This window comes from Vipera berus (assembly GCF_964194415.1).
Source record: "Vipera berus genome assembly, chromosome: 3".
NCBI lineage: Eukaryota > Metazoa > Chordata > Lepidosauria > Squamata > Viperidae > Vipera > Vipera berus.
This window is the reverse complement of record NC_138204.1, coordinates 111,546,220-111,566,450: the sequence shown is the minus strand read 5'-3', so window position 1 is coordinate 111,566,450 and position 20,231 is coordinate 111,546,220. Positions and strand designations below refer to the sequence as shown.

The 20,231-nt window shown below is 40.6% G+C and overlaps 1 protein-coding gene across 2 annotated transcripts in view; it reads left to right on the top strand.

The window, feature by feature from the left end:
- ABL2 (ABL proto-oncogene 2, non-receptor tyrosine kinase) overlaps positions 1–20,231 on the top strand; it is a 68,482-nt gene that overhangs the window by 41,701 nt on the left and 6,550 nt on the right. For both annotated transcript variants that reach the window (XM_081324374.1, XM_081324373.1), the window contains exons 3-9: positions 193–488; positions 2,343–2,615; positions 3,888–3,972; positions 6,101–6,278; positions 11,483–11,667; positions 11,855–12,007; positions 17,901–17,990. In XM_081324374.1, the coding sequence (XP_081180500.1) occupies positions 193–488; positions 2,343–2,615; positions 3,888–3,972; positions 6,101–6,278; positions 11,483–11,667; positions 11,855–12,007; positions 17,901–17,990 (1,260 nt within the window). The remainder of the gene's footprint in view (positions 1–192; positions 489–2,342; positions 2,616–3,887; positions 3,973–6,100; positions 6,279–11,482; positions 11,668–11,854; positions 12,008–17,900; positions 17,991–20,231) is intronic.

Genomic DNA, 20,231 nt, shown 5'->3' with positions numbered 1-20,231 from the left:
TCTGTTTTGTGAGAGACATCTCGGGACATTGACATGGGACACAAATAAATGATCTCTGTGCTTAATTTCTAGGTGTTACTACTTTTAGATATTCTTGTTTGTGTGAATGAGACTATTTCTTATATGATTAGGACAAGGTCAACTTTAAAATAAATCCCATTTTATCTATTTGGAGTCTTCTCTTTGCCTTAGGTGAGAAGCTACGTGTATTGGGTTACAATCAAAATGGTGAATGGAGTGAAGTACGCTCCAAGAATGGACAAGGATGGGTGCCAAGTAACTACATCACTCCAGTAAACAGCCTGGAGAAGCATTCCTGGTATCATGGACCAGTATCACGCAGTGCAGCTGAATATCTATTGAGCAGCCTTATTAATGGCAGCTTCCTTGTTCGAGAAAGTGAGAGCAGCCCAGGACAGCTGTCAATCTCGCTCAGGTACGAGGGACGTGTTTACCACTACAGGATCAATACCACCACAGATGGCAAGGTAAATCTGTTCTGAGAAACTTTTTTTGTGTGTGTATAAATACAATATGTATGTATATAACGTTTGGGCCAAAGAAATCTTAAATATATTCTGTAATTCCATCTATCTTTGTAAGAATAAGTGCCTTCCTAGCAAGGGATGTTCTTCTGGTTTTGTGCTGCATGAGCAAGTTGATTAGCCATTGTTCAAACATCAAGGCAGCGTTGAGATAATAGGTTCTGTTTTCTATTCTCTTCATAGCAGCCTCATTCCCCTCTGCATTATTTTGCAGAAATTGTAGAAATTCATTTTGGGAGACCAACTCTCTATTAGTTAAATCTTTATACTAATGTGTTGTGATATATTCAGATACTGAGCTATGAGAAAGTTACTCTTGTAGTAATTCAGTTAAATTTGATGTGACAGGTTTACAGCAAAGCAGGTTGGTTCTATTAATCTTTTTTTATTTAGAAATATTGAAAAGTTTATGTATCCCCTGATCATTCTGGGTGAAAAATAGAAAGCATGGAAATTCTTATTTGTAGTAGGTTCATTTCTTGAAAAATAAAGGTTTTGGTCCTAACTCTTTAGATAAATCTCTTGGAGACATTAGGCAGGGTCAGTTGCTAGGCATATTATGAAGAGGGACTAATATCGCTCTAATAATCAAGTTGAAAATAACCAAAAGGAAGCAAGATCAAGTAGTCACATATTATTCCAGAAAATGATTTCCCAGTTGCCTTCTGGACAAACTACTTGGTCATCGGAAGGCCAAAGTACCTGGAGCAAACCCCAGAACTGTCCAAGCAGAAAATACAGAAGAAGCAAAGTTTAAGGGGACAGTACAGGTAGTCCTCAACTTACAACCATTCATTCAAGCTGTTCTAAGTTACAGTAGCACTGAAAAATATGGACTTATGACTTTCAGCCATTATAGCACCTGCACGGTTACATGATCAAAATTGGGATGTTGGCCACCTGCCCACCCTTAAGACCAACTCCCCCATTTGCCTATCTCTGCCCCCAGTTGACTTTCACTGTCTTCTTCCTCCTCCTCCTGCTTTCCCAGGATCCAGGCTCTGGGAAAATAGGCAGCCCTGGGAGGCGCATGGTGAGTGCAGCAGGGCAGCAGAGCTTCCTCTGCCAAAGAGAGTTAATCAGGCCTGGCTGAAGAGGAAGCAGCAGGACAGTGAGGCATGATGCTGTAGGTCACCAGATAAGGCAGGAATGCAGGCATCAGTTTCCTGAGCAAAGGTGGAGAGCGTGAGGAAGGGACTGTTTGCAGTGGTAGTACAGCTGAAGGAAGCAGAAGGATGTAGGACTCCCAGAGGCACAGCATACCCTCTGCAGCTTGAAAATGCTCCTGGAAAACTAATCTGTAGTCTTCAGCGAGGGATGGAGGCAAGCTCAGCTCACAAACCCTTTGCTCGGTCTCAGCCCAGCCTTCCTCCTGCAAATCTCACCAGTGGCCAGCAGCTTCCAACGTGAGATGCAGGGTGTGTCTCAAAAGCACTCCTTGAGGACCGGCCAGCAGGCTTCAGTACATTGGAAGCTACTGGCTATTTGTGAGGCTTTGTATGAAGAAGGCTGGGCCAAGAGTGAGTTGAGAGCTTGCAAGTAGGCTCTGCCCGTGCTGAAGTTTTCTCTATCCTTCTCGGAAGCCTGCAGGCTGGTTTTCCAGAAGACCTTTTCTGCGCTGCGAGAGTAATTTCAAGAATGACTATCTCTAAATACTCAGAATGTTTTGTTTTCATAAACACTTGATTATTTTGATTCAGGAGAATGGTTCGGAGAGAAGAGGATTTTTTCTCTCGCTTAGATTTTCATGCCCCATGTTGAGCAGTTTATATAAGGTCTTCATTTCCTCTTTAACAGGTATATGTGACAGCTGAAAGTCGCTTTAACACATTGGCAGAACTAGTTCACCACCACTCAACGGTAGCTGATGGCCTCGTAACAACTTTGCACTACCCAGCACCTAAGTGCAATAAGCCCACAGTCTATGGAGTGTCACCCATCCATGACAAATGGGAGATGGAACGAACAGATATTACCATGAAGCACAAACTCGGTGGAGGACAATATGGTGAAGTGTATGTTGGAGTGTGGAAGAAATATAACCTTACAGTTGCAGTGAAAACACTCAAGGTATGATCGCAGTCTTGAGAGCATTGGTAGTGTTATTGAAATGCATCTGAAGTGTACACTGCTAGGCCTAGAGTACTTGTCTGCCTGCTGATGTCCTGAACGTCAGAGGTTTGTGGCTACAGAAGACAAACTTTGTGAACTTGGGTTGTTTAGTACTGGCAGTTTTTTAAAGATAGTCCTGAGCTTAAAATCATTCATTAAGGGATTGTTTGAAGTTATAGTAGTGCAGAAAAAAGTGACTTGCAACCAGTCCTTGCACTTATCACAACATACCTGCGGTCACATGGTTGTGATTCAGGGGCTTGGCAATCAACATGTATTTGTGATTACAGCGTCTTGGCCTCACATGACCACCATTTGCAGCCTTCCCAGCCAATTCCGACAAGCAAAATCAGTGGGGGAAGCAAGATTTGCTTAACAGTAGTGGTGACTTGCTTAACAACCAGGGTAAATACATCATAAAAGTGGGCACAATTCAGTTAACAACCACATTGCTTAATGATAGAAGTTCCAGACCCAGTTACGGTCTTAAGTTGAGGACTACCTGTACAAATAGAGATGCTCTTCCTCCGTGTATTTAGGAGATGGCATCTATAAAAATTGGCTGACATTTTCCTTCTTTCAAATTCTTGGTTAAGGCAACCACTGTGCATATACATGTACTGTATACAAAACATACTGTCAGAAACATATATCCTGCATCTCAGTTTTGCTACAGTGCTTTGTTTTTTATCAGGTGTCTATGTTGCTACAGCTTACAGGCTTATTCAGAGTATATACAGTATGTGTAAAAAGCCTTTCCTGCAGAGATTAACCTGTACTTTCAATTGAAAAGGTGTTCCATCATTTGCTTGAGGTACTATTGATCCATTTGGAAAAGCTCAGATGTTCATGACTAAAATATTATTTCCTAAAATATTTAATGTAAATTAAGGGATGTACTTGCGAATACCTGTTTTGTGAGCAGATATAGAGACCGCTGGCTGGTCACTTCTGGAAATATAATGCAACCAGTAGATAGACCTTTTTGGATTTAGAAAGATTCAGAAAGTCATGATTGCAGAAGTGTTGATCTCCTGAACGTGATCTTTCCGCTGTATGCTCCTACCTTCCTGTTATTATGGTTGGGTTGGGAACCAGGAAAATAAGAGCTGGGAAATTGGGTATGTATCTTGGTCTGTCATTTGCCTTCCTTGTAATAAGGCATCTGCTCCCAAATTTTTGTGTAAGTTAATTGCGGTTATTAAGAGGAATCGTGTCTTAAACTTCCAGGAGGATACTATGGAGGTAGAGGAATTTTTGAAAGAAGCTTCTGTTATGAAGGAAATCAAGCATCCAAATCTAGTACAGTTATTAGGTGAGTGTACAAATCTGATCACACAATTCTTTTTGTATTAAATATATATTTGTTGCATTCCAACTGCACACATCAAACAGTTGAGGCATAATATTTAAGTTTTACTTGCTTTGAACCAGCTTGTACAAAGCTCTAAATATGGAAAGCTTTTCTTTATTTTTATTTTTTTATTAAAGAGTTTTACAAAAAAAATTTCAATACATATCCCCAAAACCCACCCACCCCAAACCACCCCCCTTCCCCCCCACTTCCCAGAGCTGAATACAGGGTTATAGATATAATAATCATATTCTAACTAAAATCATCCATTATAAAATTAACCAAATTCATAATGTGCTTTAACTCCCCTTTAACATAAATACATTCAAATTATTAAAAACATAATAATAATAACTTAAACAAAAATATAATCAACGCTAATACTAAAATTAATAACAATATCCCTCTAAAATCTACTCATAAACTAAGTGGAACTTTTTAGTCCCATATTTATTCTGAATATAATCTATCCATCTTCTCCAAACTGAAATATATCTTTCTTGTGAATGATCCTTCAAATAAGCAGAAATCTTAGACGTTTCTGCAAGATTCGATACTTTAAGTACCCATTCTTCTATAGTGGGCAAACTATCCTTCTTCCAATATTGTCCCACCAGTAACCGTGCTGCTGTTATCAAATTCAACATCAGATTGGTTTCTTTAGTAGCAGGAAAGCTTTTCTCTTATGAAATTGTGTTTGCTGATCTTGCTCATTAAGCATGAGAGTTTTGTCTCCAACTTTCCACACACTTGATATACTATTAGAAATGGCTACATCTGCTTAAAGTAAATTGCATCCCACCGCAAACTGTGCAGTTTTTGTCTCCTATATTTTATGTGAATGAATAAATGAATGAATGAACGAATGAATCTGTGTTTGTCGGTTTTCCCCAGTCTTTGGACTTGTGCAAATGTTGTGTTTAAAGTGTTGCAGAGGTGGAATTGGCAGTCAATTATTATTTTTCAAATTCATCTCTTAGTCCTCAAATGCCTAAAAGAAATGGTTTTTTAAAAGTAGATTCAGAACCATGGCTAAAGGAAGCAAAACTACAAGCTTCAACCAATTGTAACTCATTCCCAGCCCAAAATTTAGTGTAGTCTTTGTCTCTGATCTCAATAAATGATCTCTTTCATTGCAATATATATTTCCATTTTTCTTAATAGCTATATTATTATGGTGTCAGATTATAGAATAATCTTGCTAATGGGGAAGCAGCAATTGCCACTGCTTCATGTGTATCAGAGTTGGGCCACCTGTTATGTACATTAGAGGCTTTGATGTGGACGCCTTTTTGCTAATAAATTTGTCATTGAAATAAAGCAGTATGGTTTGTTGCTTGATTTTGGTGACAGACAGATTTTTCTAAATACCTGTCTTGCAATTTTGTTTTGTTTTGTTTTGTTTTGTTTCTAATATCTAAGCAGTAAGTTATGGAGGAGAGATTGCTGTCACGAGAAACTGAAAATGAACTCTTTAAGTAGTTTTTTGAAATTAAACTGAGGACCATATGTAATTACAGGTAGTCTTTACTTAGCACCCATTTGTCCAGCGACTGTTCAAAGTTACAGTGGTGTTAAAAAGGAACTTATTACTGATCCTCAAAGCTATGACCATTTCATTGCTCCACAGTCATGTGATAAAGATTTGGGCCTGCTTCATTTATGACCCCCTCCCCCCCAAACACCACATATTGCTGATCTCTATCTTCCTTTTTGGCATGATGGTTATGTTCTTGCTCTGCCACAGTGCTGTGACTTTTCACTACATTTCAGCAATGAGGCTTCACAATGCGGTGCTGGGGCTTTTGGGGTACTGCTTATAATCTCTCTTCTCCCCCCCCCCCCCGGTTTCCTTAGCTTGTGAAAATTCTATTGTGTCAAAATTATCTGTGTAGAAATCATTGTAGTATTGCTAGAGAATTTTTTTTAAAAAACCATTAAAAATGGATTTCTTTAATTGTGAAAAAGAAATCTTTCCTCCTATGTTTTAATGTTGAATGCAGTGCTACCAGTTTTGACAATTACTGACTAGATTTTATTGCAAAATTGTAAGTACATAAGGATTTACCAGCTCTCCTATTTTTTTCAGGTGTGTGCACCCTAGAGCCCCCTTTTTATATAATAACCGAATATATGCCCTATGGGAACCTGCTGGACTATTTACGAGAGTGCAATCGGGAAGAAGTGACTGCCGTTGTCTTGCTGTACATGGCCACCCAAATATCTTCTGCGATGGAGTACCTGGAGAAGAAGAATTTCATTCATAGGTCAGCAGAAAACCTTGACATTCTGTAAAGTAGGAATGTAAGAAGAAAGTAAGAATGCCTCTATGAATTGAAGTGCATTATCTTGAGGGTGAAGGTGTAATAGGATTCAATTGATCAGACTTATTCCAAGCTAATTTGAACTGAAGGAAATCTCAGGGATCTTGCCCTAGTTTTATAATTTATTTTAATTTGAGGACAAATAGCAAGTTTCTTTTTTGAAAAAAAAAGCCTGCTAACGTAATGTATTATACATTGGAAAGCTCAGAAACCTATGTATATGTTTTGCCCCCAAACGTGTCTCATTTTGACTATAAAGGGAAGGTTTTCCCTGTGCATTTGTTTCTAGGGGGCAGTGCTCATATCTGTTTCTTAGCCGAGGGAGTCCAAGTTGTCCAAAGATGTTTTCATGGTTACAATAGATTGATCAAATGGCGATCTGGCAATCATTATACCAGGGGACCTGTTGGCTTAACATAGGCTAGCTTTTACATTCCCATCAGACAAATACAAGTTTTTGAACAACAGCACCAAGTTCACGGCAATACCGTTTGAATCAGGTTTTGGAATCAGCTCACTATCAATTCATTAAAATAATGACTACACCTGTTGGCCCTTTTACAGGTGGAGCGCGTATGTGTGTGTATACGAGATGCATATACACACACACTTATTTAAACACTATCCTGATTGCAATCCAATATATGACAAGCAGGACATTTACAGGAACACCTTTATAGTTTGTTGTTAGCTGCGAAGTCGTGTCCAACCCATCGCGACCCTATGGACAACGTTCCTCCAGGCTTTCCTGTCCTCTACCATCTTCTGGAGTCCATTTAAGCTCACGCCTACTGCTTCAGTGACTCCATCCAGCCACCACATTCTCTGTCGTCCCCTTCTTCTATTGCCCTCAATCTTTCCCAGCATTAGGCTCTTCTCCAGTGAGTCCTTCCTTCTCATTCGGTGGCCAAAGTATTTGAGTTTCAACTTCAGGATCTGGCCTTCTAAAGAGCAGTCAGGGTTGATCTCCTCTAGGACTGACCGGTTTGATCGCCTTGCAGTCCAAGGGACTCGCAGGAGTCTTCTCCAGCACCATAGTTCAAAGGCCTCAATTCTTTGGTGCTCAGCCTTTCTTATGGTCCAGCTTTCTTATGGATGTCTGGCTCGAGGTCAGTGACCACCTCATCGTGGTTATCAGGGATGTTAAGCTCATTCTTGTATAGTTCTGTGTAATTTTGCCACCTCTTCTTAATCTCTTCTGCCTCTGTTAGGTCCCTGCCACTTTGGTCCTTTATCATGCCCATTTTTGCATGAAACTTTCCCTTCATCTCTCCAATTTTCTTGAAGAGATCTCTGGTCCTCCCTATTCTATTGTTTTCTTCACCTCTACTGTATATTCGTCAGGGATATGATTTAGTTCCTACCTGAGTGGCCTAGTGTTTTTCCGTACTTTCTTCAGTTTAAGCCTAAACTTTGCAATGAGAAGCTCCTGGTCTTGTTTTTACTGATTGTATAGAGCTTCTCCATCTTTGGCTGCAGAGCACATAGTCAGTCTGATTTCTGTGTTGACCGTCTGGTGATGTCCATGTGTAGAGCCGTCTCTTGGGTTGTTGGAAAAGAGTGTTTGCTATGACCATCGTATTCTCTTGACAAAATTCTATCAGCCTGTGCCCTGCTTCATTTTGCACTCCAAGGCCAAACTTGCCTGTTATTCCGGTTATCTTTTGGCTTCCTACTTTAGCATTCCAATCCCCCATGATGATAAGGACATCATTTTTTGGTGTTAGTTCTATAAGGTGCTGTAGGGCTTCATAGAACCGGTCAATTTCATCCTCTTCAGCACTGGTGGTTGGGGCATAGACTTGGACTACTGTAATATTGAATGGTTTCCCTTGGATTCAAACTGAGATCATTCTGTCATTTTGGGGATTGTTTTCCTACTCTTTTATTGACTATGAAGGCTACTCCATTTCTTCGGAGGGATTCTTGCCCACAGTAATATACCTGATGGTCATCTGAATTAAATTCACCCATTCCTGTCCATTTTAGTTCGCTGATTCCTAAGATGTCGATGTTCAGTCTTGTCATCTCTTGTTTGACCACGTCCAGCTTGCCTTGATTCATGGATCTTACATTTCAGGTTCCTATGGAGAAAAAATCTTTACAGCATCGGACTTTCTTTTCACCACCAGATACATCCACAGCTGGGCGTCCTTTCGGCTTTGGCCCAGTCTCTTCATTCTTTCTGGCGCTATTAGTACTAGCCCTCTGCTCTTCCCCAGTAGCATATTGGACGCCTTCCGACCAGAGGGGCTCATCTTCCAGCATCATATTGTTTTGCCTTTTGGTACTGTCCATGGGGTTTTCATAGGGATGCGGTGGCTCAGTGCGTTAGGACGCTGAGCTTGTCGATCGGAAGGTCAGCAGTTTGGCGGGTTGAATCCTGAGTGCTGCGTAACAGAGTGAGTGCCTGTTACTCGTCCCAGCTTCTGCCAACCTAGCAGTTCGAAAGCACGTAAAAATGCAAGTAGAAAAATAGGGACCACTACGGTGGGAAGGTAACAGCGTTCCGTGTGCCTTTGGCGTCTAGTCATGCCGGCCACATGACCACAGAGACGTCCTCGGACAAGCGCTGGCTCTTCGGCTTTGAAACGGAGATGAGCACCGGCCCCTAGAGTTGGAAATGACTAGCACGCATGTGCGGGGGAACCTTTACCTTTACCTTTTATGGGGTTTTCATGGTAAAGATACTGGACAGGCCATAGCAGAGAGTTCTGACAAAACGTGATCCACTGGAGAAGGAAATGGCAACCCACTCCAGTATCTTTGCCATGAAAACCCCATAAAAGGTATACACATACATACATACATACATACATACATACATACATACATTATCATTTATCCAAGGAATTAAGTACACAAGTGGTGCCTTGCTGGATCAGATCCCTGGCTCGCCTAGTCTAGCAGTCTGTTCTCATAGTGATCAGTGGACTGCACAGTGAAGCCTACTAGTTTCCCCACAGATGGTCTTCAAAGGCAGTCACACGACTGTCAAGCCTAATAACGACTGATCCACGATTTTCATGAATTGGTCCTGTTCTTTTTTGAAGCAAGTCAAGCTGGTAGCCTATCTCTTGATAGTGAATTCAAATACTAAATTATGTGTTGTATAAAGAGACAATCCTCTTGTCTATCCTAATTCTTTCAGGGTTCAGTTTCATTGTTCATTGGCTTATTTTTATTCATACTCTCTCTGGGATTCCTTCTCTCCTTGATGTTCTTTACTCACTTTTAACTCTTTATGACATGAGGAATATTATTTTGCTAAGAATGTCTTGTCAACAATACCATAATACATACTTGTGAGTTTATGCCTCTTCCTTTGCAGAACCATATTGCCACTCAACACTGAATTGCTTGTGTGCGTAGAAAACATCCTGACAAGAGCTACAGGAATTGCCAAGGGTGATTTAGGGTGCTTCAGTAAAAAGCTACATGAATTAAAAACTGGCTGGAGATGCCAGCATCTCATTTCCATGATGATAGCTTATAAAGGGCTCATTGAATGTGCAGAAGCTGGAGTATTTGCAGCAGGAGAGAATAGATCCTATACTCATTTTTCTAAAGACGCTGGGGAAATGAAGCAGGAACAATAGACATAGTCTTTCCCATTTTTAGAGCAAAAGCGATAGCTGTTCTGCCATCCCTATAATCTCTAGATATGCATGGTGTGTTCCCTCTAATATCAAGCATTCCTAGAGTGGTCTAGATTCTAGAACATAAAATTGGTCAGAGGTAAAATCATCCAAATTGTTCTGTCCTGGTTTTAGGTACTGTGGTTCTCTGATCTGGTGTAAATTGTGTATGGAACCTGCTGACACGCCTAAGTGCATTAACAGACAAGCTCCAACTTTGCTTGGAAATTCAAATTTCCTGCCTGGATAGCTGATTAGGATTTGTTTATTTGTTTTTGTGCCTTTGAGTCAATGTTGACTCCTGGTAATTGCCTGGACAAGTCCTTGCAGTTTTCTTGGAAGGCTTTCAGAAGTGGTTTGCCCTTGAGAGGGAGGGGCTAGCTAGCCCAAGATTACCTAGCTAGTTTTATGTCTAAGGTAAGATTAGAACTCATGATCTCCTAGTTTCTAGCCCAATGCTTATCTATTGCATTCTTACATTTAGAGTCAAAATTTTGATATATTTTAAATAGGATTTTAAACAGTCCATAAGGATTTTTATAATTAGCTTTTCAGTCTTAATACTAATAAATCTGGTTTCCTGTAACTATTTGTAACTCTCCAAAATCAACGTTCTACTCTTTAGCTGTTTATTTCAAAATAGGAAAAAAAAATCTTTAAATTCTTAAACTTACATAAAATTTCTTCCACTAAGGATTGAAGGAAAATCATAAAGTGTGATGAAATGTGTCATTCTGAAATTTCTTAGTTTCCCAAAAGCAGTGAACAAGGCATTTCCTGCAATGATTAAGGGGAAAAGTGTGAACTCAGTGTTTTTTGAAGGCTCTGAACTATGGCTTGGGCAAAGCTGAGCTTCTTTAGGCTTCCAGGTCTCTGAAACCTACCAAAGACTGCTGTTTTATGGTCGCGCGGGGAGTCTCTGTAAGGACCACTTTGCGTGTGGGTGATCTCCCCTTGATCTGGTGAGGAGTTTGGGGAGCTGAACTTTTCTGTTGCAACCATCGGCTATGCCCTCCACTACTATATCTGCTATTACTGTTACTTGCTTAGAATGCCTAAATGAATGTTTTATTAAAGAAATTTGTTGTGGATTCTCAGAAGTCATCATTCAGCCATTGTGTGTTTCCAGAGTATCTCCATGAATCCAATCTTAAAATGTGTGTATGCCAACTCTAGCGTCCTAGTTTGATACTACATAGTGTGATTAGGCAGCTCTGTCTTAGATGGGGAGTTTAAGATAACCTTGCTGGCCAGTTGGTATAGTCAGTGATTAAGGTAACACACCAGAAAACGGGAGACTGTGAGTTCTAATCCTGCCTTAACTGTGAATGCCGGCTGGGTGACCTTGGACCAGTCATACACTCTCAGAGTTATTGTGGGAATATAGGAAGAGGAAAGTTACGTTGGATACATTCGCCGCCTAGAGTTATTTGTAAAAATAATAAAGACGAGATACAAATAAATGAATAAAATAGAGATGCTAATTTTCTTGCATCTTTGCTTATATAGGGATCTAGCAGCTCGGAATTGTTTGGTGGGAGAAAATCACGTGGTGAAAGTAGCTGACTTTGGATTAAGCAGACTCATGACAGGAGATACGTATACAGCTCATGCTGGAGCAAAGTTTCCTATCAAATGGACAGCACCAGAAAGTCTGGCCTACAACACATTCTCAATCAAATCAGATGTTTGGGGTAAGAGAGAAAAAGTCCTTTAGTACAGAGTTCTTTTATGTAAGTAAATCAGGATTATAAAGTTATATTGGGTTATTTTTATATTCTCAGGATAGGGGTTTTTTTTAGTTAAGTTCAATATACCTTGAAAAGAAGATTCAGTGTTGTTTGAAAAATGCAGCTTTAAACATTCTTGCTTAATTTGCAGCTTTTGGAGTATTGTTGTGGGAGATTGCAACTTATGGAATGTCCCCCTATCCTGGCATTGACCTTTCTCAAGTTTATGATCTGTTGGAGAAAGGTTACAGGATGGAACAACCTGAAGGTTGCCCACCAAAGGTCTATGAACTCATGAGAGCATGTGAGTATAATGCTCTCATTTTTATTTTACAAGCAAATGCAAATTGAAAACATGCAACTGGAAGCCTTAGTACCTTTCATTTAGCATTTATGATAATAAGTTTGTTGACATATCAGGCAGTTTCTTGTGAACAGAAGAACTGTTACTTGTGGACAGCTTCTGTAAAACTGAATGGTCTTTGATTTCTGCTGAGTAGGTTGAATAAATCTTCATGTGACTGGATATGACTGGAATAGAATTGATAGAAAATCACAGTTCATGACTCATGATTATAGAGAGGAAACCATTTAAGATCCTTGTAAAACACAGATATGGACTCATTCAATAGCCTGTCAAGAGAATTTTACTACCCTTGCCTCCTTATTGTAGTGTGCTATGTCCACTTAAAAATACGGTATGTTTAACAGAGATGAGGAAATCTCCTGAACACTATGGGCTCTGGTATGGTATTTGCAATAAAATGGGGAATTGCTGGAAATTGGTTGGAATCCCCTGACCTTCTGAATATGTTTGGGAACAGGTTTGCAGATTCCCCCCCCCCCAATTTTTTATTTGAATTCACTAGAGCAAATGGGTTTAAGTCTACTTTTAAGGTGCCACTGTTGTTTTTAATATTTGTAAACCAGTGAATGACCCAATAACAACAGCAAAATAAGTTTCTAAGGTTAACACTGGATCTAGACTTGTGGATTATCCGATAGACATCCAAGTTATATGAAACTTCTTAAATTTAGTAAAAATAATTTGTGCAAAAATTTAGTAAAAATAATATGTAAAAAAAATATTGCACTCCAGGAGGTTCTGAGGTTAAAAAAAAGGGATCCCGGTTGGATATATGTGTGTGTGTGCATGCATTTACACATATGAACATATGCACACACATAGATATTGTAGAAGAAATCAGTATATATATAAGCTCCATGGATAGTGAAGGTTAACACTCGTGTGGAGTTATTAAGAAAGAATGGCAGAGGTCAAATACCACGTATATTTATTACGAAGTAGAAGTACAGATAGTCCTCAACTTACAACCACAATTGGGACAGTTATTGAGCAAAGCAGTCAATAAGCGAGATGTCACTTGATTGCCCACATGACTCCTTTTATCAGTGACTGCAATCTCAGCACTCCTACAGTTGCGATCATTAATTTACCTTGTGGGTTAAGTGAATGGAATCCCATGTAAAGAGTGTGGGGTGCCTCAGGGTGGTGGAGACCTTGGGAAGCCCAGCACAGGTCTCTCGGGAATGTCTTTCCACTCTAGCACTGAAAATCTTGCTTGCAGTGAGGATTTTCAGTGCCAGAGTGGAGAGACACTGCACGTGTCTCTCTGCATCGTCCACCTTTCTGAGGCACCCCAGGCTCATTACGGCTGCCTCTGCTCTGATGCTGCTAACAGGTTGCCAAGTGCTCAGGTCCTAAACATGTGACGTTTACATGACTGTACATTGAATTTACTTGCACAGAGTGTGTTATTTGAATATCAAAATGTAATTACAAAATTTAAAAAACAAATAGCAAAACACAAACAAACATGAATATATTAAAATTAAAACTGTACCTAGTTTAAAAAATAGAAATGTAAGAAAATATTTATTTATTTATTTATTTTATTTTATTTCTATACCGCCCTTCTCCCGAAGGACTCAGGGCGGTGTACAGGGCAATAAAAATACAATATACAAAAGTTAAAAATAAGATTAAATAGAGCTAGCCCATTACAATAAATAATTAAAAATACTAAATAAAATACCCCAAACCCATTAGACCAGGCCAGCTTGTTCAAATAGGTACGTTTTCAGATCATGGCGGAAAGAGCAAAGGTCAGGAGCCATCCGGAGCTCAACCGATAATTGATTCCAAAGGGCTGGCACGCCCACAGAGAATGTTCTCCCCCTGGGGGCCACCAGGCGGCACTCTCTGACCGGCGGCACCCTGAGGAGGCCCTCTCTGTGGGAGCGCACAGGACGAAGAAGTAGACGCCGGCAGCAGGTGCTCCCGTAAGTAATCCGGACCCATGACATTTAGGGCTTTATAGGTAATCTCCAGCACCTTGAATCTCACCCAGAGGGCAACTGGAAGCCAATGCAGCTCGCGGAGTAGAGGTGTTACATGGGAGTATCGGGAGACCCCCATCACAACTCGCACGGCCGCATTCTGCACCAGTTGAAGCCTCCGAGTGGTCCTCAAGGGCAGCCCCATGTACAGAGCATTGCAGTAGTCTATACGAGAGGTCACAAGCATATGAGTGACTGTACGCAGGGCATCCCAGTCCAGATAGGGTCGCAACTGGCGCACCAGGCAAACCTGGGCAAAAGCCCCCCCTGGTCACAGCTCCTATATGATCTTCCAAATTTAGCTGTGAATCCAGGAGGACACCCAAGTTGCGAGCCCTATGTACGGGGGGTAATAACTCACCCCCCATGGTTAAAGATGGAATAGCCTGAATTTCCCGAGATGCCGGCACGTACAACCACTCAGTCTTGTTGGGATTGAGCTGAAGCCTGTTCCTTCCCATCCAGACCTGAACCGCCTCCAGGCAGCGGGACATCACATCGAGGGCATCACTGGGGTGGTTTGGGGTAGAGATGAAGAGCTGGGTATCATCAGCATACTGATGATACCCAACCCCAAAACCACGAATGATCTCACCCAGTGGCTTCATATAGATGTTGAACAGGAGAGGCGAGAGGACCGACCCCTGAGGAACTCCACAAACGAGAGGCCTCGAGGCCGACCTCTGCCCTCCTGCCAGCACCAACTGTGAACGTCCCAAGAGGTAGGAGGAGAACCACTGGAGAACAGTGCCCCCCACTCCCAACCCCCTGAGACGCCGCAGCAAGATACCATGGTTGATGGTATCGAAAGCCACTGAGAGGTCTAATAGGACTAGGACAGAGGAACAACCCCTGTCCCGAGCCCGCCAGAGATCATTTACCAGCACGACTAATGCCGTCTCCGTGCTGTACCCGGGCCTAAAGCCCGATTGGTACGGGTCCAGATAATCCGCTTCCTCCAGGAACAGAGGAATAGCCTTAGCCTATACCAAAAGCAGATTTTAATTTGGTATTTAAAAGGTCCTAGAATTGGGAAAATATTCCACAGCATCCAGGTGCCAAATTTTTAACCATACATTAAATGGTACAGGAATCTGGGTTACTCTGAATTAATATACCGTATTTTTCGGACCATAAGACGCACCGGACCATAAGACGCACCCAGTTTTTAGAGCAGGAAAACAAGAAAAAAAATATTCTGAACCAAATAGTATCAGTATACTAAAACAGGGCTTTTCAACTTTTTCATCCATTGTACCACTTTTAGGACAAGGCAATGTCCGAGTACCACCAGTCGCCCAGCAAGGTGTCAAAAACCTGACCCCCCCCAAAAAAGGAAAAAAAATGATAAAGTACAAGTAGTCCTCGACTTACAACAATTCGCTTAGTGACTATTCAAAGTTACAATGGTACTGAAAAAAGCGACTTATGACCATTTTTCACACTTACGACCGTTGCAGCATCCCCAGGGTCATGTGATTTACATTCGGATGCTTGGCAATCGATTCATATTTATGATGGTCACATTGTTCCAGGGTCATGTGATCGCCTTTTGCAACCTTCTGACAAGCAAAGTTAGTGGGGAAACCAGATTCACTTAACAATCATGTTACTAATTTAATTTCTCTCTCTCCTTCTCTTTTTCTCCCTCTCTCCCCCTCCCTCTTTCTTTCTCCCTTTCTCTCCCTCTCCTTCTTTCTATTTTTCTCTTTTCCTCTTTCTCCCTCTTTCTCTCCCTCTATTTCCCTCCCTTTCTCCTTCTTTCTCTCTCCCTTTCTCTCCCTCTCTATTTTTCCCTCTATTTCTCCCTCTCTCCCTTTCTCTCCCTCTCTTTTTCTGTCTTTCTCTCTCTCCCTCTATTTCTCTCTCCTTTCTTTCTCCTCTCTCTCTCCCTCTTTCTCTCCCTCCCTATTTCTTTTTCCTTCTCTCCCTATCTTTCTCTCTCTCTCTCTCTCTCTCTATTTCTCTCTCCCTCCCTCTCCCATTGTCCCTTCCTTCCTTCTCTCCCTCTTTGTCCTTCCCTGTCTGTGTTAGAGCAGTACCCACGGAGGCGGCCCTGCAGCCCGGCTTTCCCTTGCTACAACAGAAAGCAGGCTGAAACATAACGTATTCTGATTGCGTTCCCGGCAATCTCCCTCGCTCCGTTTCAGCCTGCTTTCTCTTGTAGCAAGGGAAGCTGAAACCAAGCGAGGGAGATTGCAGGAGCATGAGATCGGCATTTCTCAGCAAGTGCCAATTTGTGCTCCTGGCAATCTCCCTTGCTTTCCACTTGCGGAGGTTGGGGCTGGCCATACGGATCACCTTCGGACCATAAGACGCACCCTCGTTTTCCCCCTCACTTTTTTTGGGGAAAAGTGTGTCTTATGGTCTGAAAAATACAGTACAGATGTTTCATTTTATTTATTTATTAGATTTATACGCTACCCATCTCACTGTTAAAGCAATTCTGGATGCTGGAAATACCTAACTTTAGACATATCATTCTAAATAGGCAAAGCCATTTAGAAATTTACTGTTAAAAATCAATGCTTTGAAATAGACCTGGGAGTTAAAAAAATGAGTATTATCAATTTTATAGATCTTCAGGTAGTCCTCGACTTACAATAGTTCATTTACTAACCATTCAAAGTTACAACAGCACTGAAAAAAGTGACTTATGACCACTTTACACAGTTGCAAACTTTGAAGCGTCCCCATGACTGTGTGATCAAAATTCAGATGGTTGGCAACTGGTTCACACTTATGACAGTTGTTGTGTTCCAAGGTCATGTGATCACCTTTTGCGACCTTTGACAAGCAAAGTCAATGGAGAAGCCAGATGCACTTAACAACCAGGTTACTAACTTATCAACAGCAGTGATTCACTTAACTGTGGCAAGAAAGAGCGTAAAATGGGGACAAAACTCACTTAACAAATGTCTCAATTGGGCTCAATTGTCGCAAATCGAGGACTACCTGTATTTCAGGCAATGACCTGTGCCAGTTGAAATTTTCAGAAATATTTATTCAAGATATTAAGTGGAATAAGTACAACTTCTAAGGTAGAAGAGAATGATAATCCCAAGGATGTAGGATATCATTTTGTTCTATCTTAACTAGTTAAAATAAAAGCACTAAAAACAGCTATAAACTAGCCAGGCAGTTAAATTCCTGCTCTACAAATGGAAAAAAAGGTAAAGTTAAAGCATCTGTACTATTTTGGTCAGAGAAAAGACCAAGACATTATACTTAATTAAGTTACAAATGGTGCTTGAGAGTTCTAAAATATTTCAATTAGCCATTTACTGCTATTAGAAGAAATCTATGAAGGGTCAAAGTAAAGTATTTGTTTGTTGTGTAGCAGTTCAGTGTTGTTCTGACCATTAGCTTACATGACTTTAAATGAGTTTAGCCAAATATGTGGAGAATGGGCAACTGTTATTCATCCTAAGTAAATGGAATCTTCAGCATCATGAATACCACACATTGGAGGTAAAGAAGATTTTTTACTTTGAGGCCCTTTATCTGGGTCTCCCAAAAATATCTCGCTCATCAGTACTGGAAAGAGAATACTAGACTTCACAGCTACATCAAGGTATTTCTTACATTCAGAAGTGCTGCCAGAAATTTTAAGATATTTGAAAATAGAACGCAATAAACCACAATAAGAACCTTAAAAACGTTGCCAAAGTTACAGTGGAAAACACTCACTCCAGAATAGTGGGAATTACAAATTCTAATGGTGATAGTAATCCCCTGCTGTATTATTATTATTATTATTATTATTATTATTATTATTATTATTATTATTATTATTATTATTATTATTATTATTATTATTATTATTATTATTGTAGGCTGGAAATGGAGTCCCCTAGACAGACCTTCATTTGCTGAAACTCACCAAGCTTTTGAAACCATGTTTCACGACTCTAGCATTTCTGAAGGTAAGGACCTATTTGCTAACTTATTCTGAAGTTTCTATTATATTTTTGAAATAACGGGGTTTTTTGCTTCCCCAATGTAATCAAAATCATTTCAATATGTTTTGTTAGGCTACTGGATTTCTACTATAAAACAATCCGGACAATTGTCCAGTTCAAACCTATATTAAATGTTAGAATTACAACGTTGAGCAACTAGAACAGGGGTCTAGTTTTTTCCTGTCCATGGAAAAACTTCTCTCCACAGAACCGGTCCCCGGTGCCCAAAAGGTTGGGGGCTGCTAAAGTAGAAGATTTACACACAAACCTAAAACTGTGAATTATCCCCATTCTCACTTTGCTTTTAATGTGTGAAGGAAGAGATTTTAAATCTTGTCTTTATTGTCTTTCCTCATCTGTGAATTGTGGGGGGAGAATATGCAAGCCAAAAGCATGTACTCATTTATTTTAATAAGTATGCACTTTTTGTGTGTGTTTCTTCCCAAAGCATGCAGTTTGTGTCTTATATTTTTTTTAATCAACAGTGACGCAAAATTATCCAATCCATTTTCATTACAAACAACTAGTTGTGATCTGGTCCGCTTACTAATACGAGAATAATGGCTTAAGTTAGTCTTATCAAATTCTTTCCCCCTAGTTCAATGTGAGGAAACTATGGCTAAATGTTGCTGAATTAAAAACTGCAGCATTCTTTGCTCTTGGCCATTCTTACTAAGTCACACAAGGTTGTACTTCACAACTCTTGAGAGGCTATAGATTTCCATTTAAACCATGATTTACCAATGAACTTACCCATGAATCAGATATCTTGATGAAGTATGATTTGCTACAATCATGATCTTACTTAATTTCAGATAGATTACTTGTCATTTTTTTTGACAAGTTGAAACTGGCTGGAAGGAATTTGTTGGGACTACAAACTCATTTTCCCTTAAATTGTGGATCAGAATGCAAACTGAATAATAGTTTTCCTTGGATAATCTGTAGAATCATAGAGTTGGATAGAAGGCTTTTTAGTCATCTCCTGTTCAACCTAGGTTTATTTTAAATAAAGTTAACTACCGTATTTTTTAACCAGTGTAACTTACCAGGTGCCCTTCTCTGTTCCCATTCCCATATGAGGTTCTAGAAAGAGAAGGTAAAGGTAAAGGTTCCCCCGCACATGCATGCTAGTCCTTTCCAACTCTAGGGGCCGGTGTTCATCTCCGTTTCAAAGCCGAAGAGCCAGCGCTTGTCCGAGGACGTCTCCGTGGTCATGTGGCCGGCATGACTAGACGCCAAAGGCGCACGGAACGCTGTTACCTTCCCACCGTAGTGGTCCCTATTTTTCTACTTGCATTTTTACGTGCTTTCGAACTGCTAGGTGGGCAGAAGCTGGGACGAGTAACAGGCGCTCACTCTGTTACGCGGCACTCGGGATTCGACCCGCCAAACTGCCGACCTTCTGATCGACGCGCTCAGCATCCTAACCCACTGAGCCCACTGAGAAACAGCTGCTCTAACGAGTCACACTTAGATGCCGTGTTCTTATTTCTGCCCATTCTAAAAATTTCTTTCAAGTAGAATTCAAGGCATTCTGTATAGTTCTATTGTTTGATTCTTTAGAAGCCTTGCTTCTGAACTGTTAGACTCTGAAAAATATTCTGCTGCTGCTTAGCTGTCGGTAGGATATTAGATTGCCCAATATATTGCCGCTTTGGCATTTTGAAAACCTTAAAACTGTTTCATGATGCAACTGAATAGAAACTTCACCATGTCATCTCTCAGAAGCACCAGCTCTCTCTTTCCCTTTCCTCTGCTGCTCTGGTTCAGTAGGGTAACAGTGACAAAGGACTTAAGAAAAGCTGTTGCCTAGACCTGTTGCAATCAGGATTTAGACCTGGGTGTAGAATTGAAACCCTACTGGTCAACTTTAGATCACTTAACTACGCTTGTCTAAACCTTTTGGCAGTATTTGGTATTATGTGATACTTACTGGACCACCTACTTTATTTATTTATTACATGTATATTCTGCCTTAATCAAATATTGGCAGTTGAAGTAACTATATTTTGGTGGTTGTGTTCTTTCCTGACTGGGAGAGCCCAGTTAGTTGTTACAGAATGGGTGGAGAGTTCTGGTTCTTATGCACTCCATCACATGCTGCTTCAGGGCTTGGTCTTATACCTAATTGTGCCGTGTACGCAGTGTGAAATCTAATTGTGCATACCTGTCTGGCCATATGAGGGTTGCAGTAGAAGCCCT